The 7500-nt window shown below is 36.8% G+C and overlaps 1 protein-coding gene across 33 annotated transcripts in view; it reads left to right on the forward strand.

Annotated features, from left to right (window-relative positions):
• The window catches only part of LOC119575143 (uncharacterized abhydrolase domain-containing protein DDB_G0269086-like), a 75132-nt gene extending 68239 nt beyond the window's left edge, over positions 1-6893 (forward strand). For 26 of the 33 annotated variants that reach the window (XM_037922579.1, XM_037922583.1, XM_037922586.1 and 23 more), the window contains 2 exons: positions 2162-2266; positions 5413-6893. In XM_037922579.1, coding sequence (XP_037778507.1) covers positions 2162-2266; positions 5413-5561 — 254 coding nt within the window. In that variant the 3' untranslated portion in view covers positions 5562-6893. Of the gene's footprint in view, positions 1-2161; positions 2267-2994; positions 3042-5412 lie in introns of all 33 variants that reach the window. The other 7 variants (XM_037922610.1, XM_037922607.1, XM_037922609.1 and 4 more) reach the window with 4 other exon arrangements.
• Positions 6894-7500: the final 607 nt, after the last annotated feature.

The following is a 7500-nucleotide window of genomic DNA, read 5'->3' on the forward strand; positions in this document are numbered from 1 at the left end:
TGGATCTCCGGCAACACTGTCTCGGTGCACGACATCCCTTCCACGCGTGTGAGTTTCACCATATTTAGCTTATTCCTTGAGCGGCAACTGGTTCCGTTCACTCTCACGTGGAAGGGTCGTCCGCACCGGCAGTACCTTCGGCCGGAGACAGCAGTCACGAGGGTGCAGTTCTTCCGCCCGTGATGAGAGCGTCTCGCTTTGTCATGGCGGAAGATGCACTTCCTGTTTTTCTATTTTTTTATTTTGTTTTATGTATTGCATGACACCGACCGAACACAAAGTGATTAAGGCACACAAGGAAACGCGCGAGAGGAGTCTGTGGCGGAGGAAAGGTCCAGAACCGTGTTTTTATTCGCATTAATTGGTAGATAAATTGGAGATAAGTGGATGAAACAGGATAAATAAGTAATAGTTTTTTCTGGCTCTCTTTTTTGCTTATTTCTTACTTTTCGTGAAGAATCGAAATCCCTGTGTTGATAGAGGCAGCTGTGGCATAGTTCGCTTAACATCCGGGTCCCATAGAGTGTTTTTCTAGGTATTCCGGCGAGACGGTGCGTAGGCTCTGTGGTGTCAGACCTGGACATTATATCGTGGTCAGACTTCCATTTCTGTCAGCCGGTCATTTGTTGCTTTTTCGTGAGGAATGTACGCTGAGGTGTATATATATATTTAAATATCAGTCGCATGGAATCACTGCTTCATCTGTAGAGAGATTTTGCATGACATCTGATATCGTTTCTAAATGCTAGTAGCTTTTTGTCATATTTCGTTTTGTGTATATATATTTTTTCGGCATAGACAATGTCACTATTTTAGACTACGTAATTTACGTTATTTCCATAGGAGGAATAATAAAACTTTTTTTTTCTTTTCTTGGGTACATACTTTTTTAATAAAAATTAGAGAGCGCTGCTCATAGTTACGCTTCGTAGAAAGATTGAAACACAGACCGTTCTGCATGTATGTGCGTATATCTCTCTGCCTTGTAGTTCGCTCTCCTTAGCAGCCTATAGAATCCTCTTGGTTGTTAAAAAAAATCATGATAAAGCACAAGAATGCAAAATAATAAGCTATGAAAGGAAAGGATAAAGAAAAAAGACAAGAGTCCTAAACCCATGCTAAGGAGAGCTGAGTGACAGGTGACCCCCGGCGACCTCATATTGGGCAGCGGTCAGACAGGGTCGCCTCTAAGCCGGCTCAGAGAATTCAATAACCTTGCTAAAACACGTCTTTCTTTATAGAGTGAATTTGCTTTGTATGATCTCCTTAGCTAATGGTGTTTCTCGCTTAATTTTTCCTTCCTGTTGCTTTTTTTGTATACCCTTTTTTATGTTATTTTCGCATTTTTGACGGAGATTTAACCCGCATGTAAGAACTTACTTTTAAGGTTCACCGAAGTACTTCCTTGTTTCAGCAAGTGAATCACGCCAGATTGGGAGTGGAAGCAAAACACGCGAAATGAAAAAGATATATATATTAACATCAGCATGAACGTAACGAAAAGACAAAAAGACGAAACAAATAAATACAAATCATACCGGCCACGGTAACAGACAAGGATCCCATGGACAGCCCTAAGCCACCATGGTAATATCCTTGGAGGACCAAAGAGGATTTAAAGAATATATAAAAAAAAATCCGGTTGTCCACGACATTGGTCCAACTCCAATTTTAAGTCACTGCAGCGTTGCTTCACTGCCCATCATAATTAAGAAGGACTATAACAGTTCTGAAAACGCTGCATCTTGCTTGAAGGAAGGAAGTGCTAGACTCTTGTATCACTGTCACTTTGGTTTCTAAAACAAATAAACACATGAGGGTTGCATAAAAATGAACGGTTTCGAGGCTTACGAGCATCGGCGTACTCTGCCGCTGGTTTCGAGAGTCCAAGGGAAAAGCATGGCAAGCCAACCAACCCTTTGCCACAGCTCCTTGTCAGTCAGCAGCTAAACCTTCACTCATGAGTTGATGAAACCCTCTGATGTCAATTAGGAGGCTCATATTAACGCCGTCTCTTTTTTCTTGCAATCTCGAACGCGGTACAGGCTTTTTCACCCAGAGCCAGATGTGAATATGATATTGACATATATGTGTATAGATTTCGGGTCCTTGTCTGAGAACAGTTTCTAAGGGGAGCCTCGTTCTCGTTCACTCCCTGTAGCTGGCGAGCCTAGCAAAGCCACAAGGAAATTGCAATCTGCTACCAACAAGATTCTTGCAGTTGGGGCATTTTTTCGCTCACATGTAACACAGAAGAAATTATCAGGTATGTTTTAAGTTTCCGGTGGGTGGTCTTGGTTGTAAGAGCTCTGACGAGTCGCGTTTTTTTGTAATGTCTTGGACCTACTCGAGAAGGAAAAGAAGAAAAGGAAAAAGTCGACGGATAGTATGGATTCCCTTTTTCATCAGAGAAATTTTTTCCTCTGTCTTTTTCTTTCTGTCCCTTTGAACCCAATAACTCGAAACCTTTTTTGCCATTCTTTTACACAACCATAGTAGTGTAACGGCAGCCTTGGCATACGCTGCTTACTTATCTGCACACTGTCAACTTCCGAAACTCTTGACAAAATGGATATGTGACTCCAGTTCCTGTTTTTTTTTTTTCTAAGTAGGACTCATAATTCACATCTTCATTCTACTGCACATCATATTCGATCACGGAGCGTTATGGAATAAGAGAATTAGAGAGACATACCTGATCATTGTTTTTGCTAAATTAAAGGGATTACAATTCTGTTTATTTGGAGTGCGGGAAAAAAAAAATCTTGTATTTCTTCCACAGACAACATAAGAGAAAAAGAAAAGAAAAAGTCCTGTTTCACTAATGTGCCTTTTTTGCAGTGTTGAGGTTGTACTTTAATCAGTGGATGTTTCAGTGTAACGCATTTGCACTTACAGTTGAGTAAAAAGGCATAAACTTTTACATAACAAAACTAGACATTAAAGGCCTGCTTAGACTGCATGCTTTAGCTTTATTCTGTTGCTTTGTTTTAGCCGAGTAGATGCAGTAGCTTGACAACCAATCACCGGATCTTTCATGGGTACGTATTTTTCCCCACAAAAAAAAAAAAATAATCAGAATTCTTTTTAGGAAAACATTTTGATAGGCAATTTAATAATAGTGTCTGAGGGTTTTCAATAATTGATAACGATGATTTTCTTCCACATGTTGAGGCATAAATAGGGAACAATTCTCTCTCTAATTGCTTTGGCTTATACACTCATCCTAACCGTACTTTCAATATATAAGGATTACAGATAACAGTCTCAGAAATAATTTGTTAACCCATAAAACTGACTTACAGCTCTCTGAATCTCGTGTCATTCACTTTTTCTCTTACTTCCCCCTAAAGTTTCCACGTTATGATGTCACGCCACGTTACGAATAATTACGGTACTCTGTTTGGAATAGAAATCTGTCAGATATGCTTGAATAATGGTACATTTTACTAAATAAGTATGATTCTCCAAATACAAGCTGACTATCCATTTGTTTATTTATTTATCATCTCTAAAATCAGTAGTCATGATATCTGAAAAGTCTAAAAGGAATTATTACGTAATTTGCTTGAAAAATTGATCCACACATACCCCCCAAAGAAAAATAAATTGAAATTAGTCTATAACATAACAAATCTTAACCTTACTATCATTATCTAACATTAAATACATCATAAACTAATTTCATTTGTTCGCCATCTTTCATTTGTATAAAATGATGATAATAATAATAATAATAAACGTTAAACAGAAATGAATAAGAATTATACTTATCTAGTGAAATGAGTTATGTATATCTGTCTCCAGAATATTTGAGTAAAATTAGATATAAGAATAGTATAGCTTTTTTCTTGTATGTAAAAAAATATTTCCCTTCCTTTGCTTTTCTTTCTAAGAATTCCAGACTGTAATTTTTTGTGTACGTAGTTCATTTAAAAAGCAAAATTTTAAATCTATTAGCTGTAATACTTGTTTTAGGTATTAGAAGTTTGAAGAATGCCGTGATTAGGGATAGAAAGGAGACCAATACAAAAGACTATATAGAAAGTAATATACTTGTAAAACACTAGACTATACAATAGTGTCGTTGTGTAAAAAAAAAAAAAAAAAAAAAAAAAAAAAATCCGTGTTTTTTGTTCAAGAATATGAAGGTAGGTGAACTTTTTTAATTAGGGTCTAAAAAAAAGATTCAAAATTCTTCAAATATCCCCTTCAACACTAGAAAAAAAAAATCATGAAAGATTTAGATAGATATTTCTTTTACAAAGACCCCCACCCCCTTCAACAGGCAAGTCACAATGGGCTGCCGATCATGAGAGGCAACATTATATGAGATTTTCTTGCGGCAGGAATAATGTATTCATGATGGTATGCAAATGGCAGTCGCCTATTCAATAATGTTATCGCTTATGAGGAAACTATCGTGCACAGTGAGGGATGGGATGCCTTCAAAAATGAGTTCGAGAAGATGAAACCAACACTTTTCTTCTCCAATTTAGTATTATTCATTTATTCGTTTATTTGCCACAGTCTGAGGTGAACTTCCCGATAGATTGTGGGCAATTTCGTTTCACTTTACTCTCTACTCACGTCAGTATCTACTCTTTGGATTTTTAAAGTAGATAAATTAACTAAACAGGCCTTATGGAAATAGATATGATGTGAATCTTTATCTGTATCGAGATAACCTATATCTGTAAGGGCATAATTTTGTACCAAATATTAATCGACTAATTATGTCCTTTTGCATGTAGCTTCAGTGGCCTTCAGACTAGACAGAGCTCTATGTTTTATTGGGGAGTATTCGGAATGAACTCTCAGTACTCATACTGAGACCACAAACACTGTCATAAATGCAGTAGAATGTGTCGTAGTAGTTCATGCAGATAGTTCAGAAGGCATCGAACGATTCCCCTGTGAATGATACCAGCGATAGTCAGTCAGGAAATTCTATGATGTTCTTAGTTATGAATGTAACTTTGATTATTAATTGGAACCCAGAAAGTAAAAAATTATATCATATATGGTGTTGCGTCTCATGCTAGCTATTAGGTTCTTGTGTGTGTGTATGTATGTATGTGTGTGTGTGTATATAAATATATATATATATATATATATATATATATATATATATATATATATATATATATATATATATATATATATATATATAAACACACACACAAACACACACATACACACACACACACACACATATACATATATATATATATATGTATATATATATATATATATATATATATATATATATATATATATATATATATATACACACACATTCATAATGCACTGCATATATACATATACTGCATAATATGTGTGTGTGCTGCAAGGTCCCCGCCTCCGAAAAGCTGCCATGACAAACTCACGACCGGTTTCGGTGCTTTTTAGGAAAGGAAGCAGAAGACACGACCCCCGTCACCACCACCGAACCCGACGCCGGCCAAGGGGGAACTGAGGAGACTGCTGACGCTGCTGCTGGCGCTACTGCTGACGATGCAACCACCTTTGCTACCAGGTCCGACGAGCTTCTGGAGTAGATGTTTTCTTTGGCAAAAAAAATCAAATACTATCGCCATGACGAGCACTCCTCCGCTGTGTTATATCTTTTGTAAAATGGCGAGTCTCTTTTCTTCTTGTAAAGATCTGGAACGCCCTTTGCTCTTGCACCATCGAATTCTCAAAGGGTCGTGATATACTCATTAATTTAGCAATATAACGGTACAGAGAAGAGCAATTATATTGTCTATTATATTATTTTTCTTCTGTTTTCGAATTTCTTTTGAGAGGAAGTTTGGGTTTTGTACCTAAGACGGATTAGCGTCACTAAAAAATGCCTAAATAATGCAAGTTGAGAAGTAACACCACCTCCACATAAAATATTTTAGTATCTCCTTAAAAAGTACAGCGAGAAAATTCTGTTACCTATTTTCTTTGTCTGGGGGACTGTGCTATAGTGGGCCTCCAGGGTCGCTATGGCACTTCAGCTTCCGGCCAGTGTAGTATTTACGTTATTTAGTTTTGTATTTCGTTATTTTGAAGTGATTTTTTTGAATATTGTGAATGGATCAAGATTGGGTATTGTATCAAAGATTATACCAGGTTATTTATAACTTGATTTGATTGTGTTTATTATGTAAATTAGCAGGCAGGATCAGTAAACAAAATTGTGGAATTAGATTATGACGTACGAGACGGTTTATGTTTCAATGTAGCTTCTTCTGGCACTTTCTCACAGGGTTGTGTATAATGTCCGATTCCTGAATTCTTTACCATAACCCAAAAAGAAGCAAACAAAATTGCTCGCGCTTCCACGCTGCTCGCACGCATCCCGCGCCAGATATTGTGAAAGCTGCACTTGAGTGGTGGTTTAGAATTCAGGACCATGTATGTGTTCCCTGTGTTGCAGTATAACGTAAGTGATGAGTGATTTATGTGTGCGCAGATACGCAACACTATCCCGGACCTTAAAGTTTGTAAATAAGAAAGAGAGATTACTGGCTCACTGACGAGGCCCAGAACCCAGGTCGGAATCCACGGAGACGATAGTGTTGCTGCTTGTGCAAATGCGAGTTTGTTTTGTTTTGTTTTGTTTATTTTTTCATCAGAAATGGGCTGGGAATCATAATAAATGTAGTCAACTCGCACGCAGGAACTGTCAGTCCTAAATCATTTTCAAAAAAATGATATAAGTTTGCTAGTAATCAGCTTATTTGAAATATGTTGTGATTAGTCTTTAAAAAAAGGAATACTTAATCGTCGCGTTTCGATGATTTCATTACTTTAATAATTAATTTATTTTGCGTCTGCGTCTACCTTCCTCCTGATGATTATGTCTTGTTCACAATAAAGATGTTAACCACAGGGTAACTGATACTCTTTTCATCTCTATCCTTTTCTTGTGTTCGTTCAGCGGTGCAGTTTTTGGTGTGATATCCTAGCTTAATGAACACGTATATGTACACGAACACATCTAGTTATAGAACTTTTACCTTATTTGACAACCTGTATGTATCATCTTTACGATATTCACGAGCACTTGTGATTCATTTTACATTAAACTGTGTTATATTTAGACACTGATAACTTTTTGAATCGGAAATTGACTAAATAAGGAAATCTTTATCGGTCACTTATTTGACTGCTTTACATGTGATACTTGACAATAATTAATACCAGCAGACAGACAGTCTTAAGCTAAATTACTCATCATCACACATGCTCTATGAACCAACTATATTATTTTGTAAAGGGCTTAAGGTGTAAGTCTGCACAAAAGTCTGTAACAAAATACATCGTGAGATCCAATTCTCTAACCTAGCAATCTTTTCCTTACACGCTGCAGACCAGGAAAATTCAGACTCTTTAAAACAGAATCGAATGTCAGGTAAGTGCTTAAATATTCCTAAATAACAAGTATTATTTTTATATTCTGTATCAAGTCTGTGAGCGTTGTTTTAGACGATTTGATATGTATGT

Source organism: Penaeus monodon, chromosome 7 (genome assembly GCF_015228065.2).
Source record: "Penaeus monodon isolate SGIC_2016 chromosome 7, NSTDA_Pmon_1, whole genome shotgun sequence".
In the NCBI taxonomy this organism is placed as follows: domain Eukaryota; kingdom Metazoa; phylum Arthropoda; class Malacostraca; order Decapoda; family Penaeidae; genus Penaeus; species Penaeus monodon.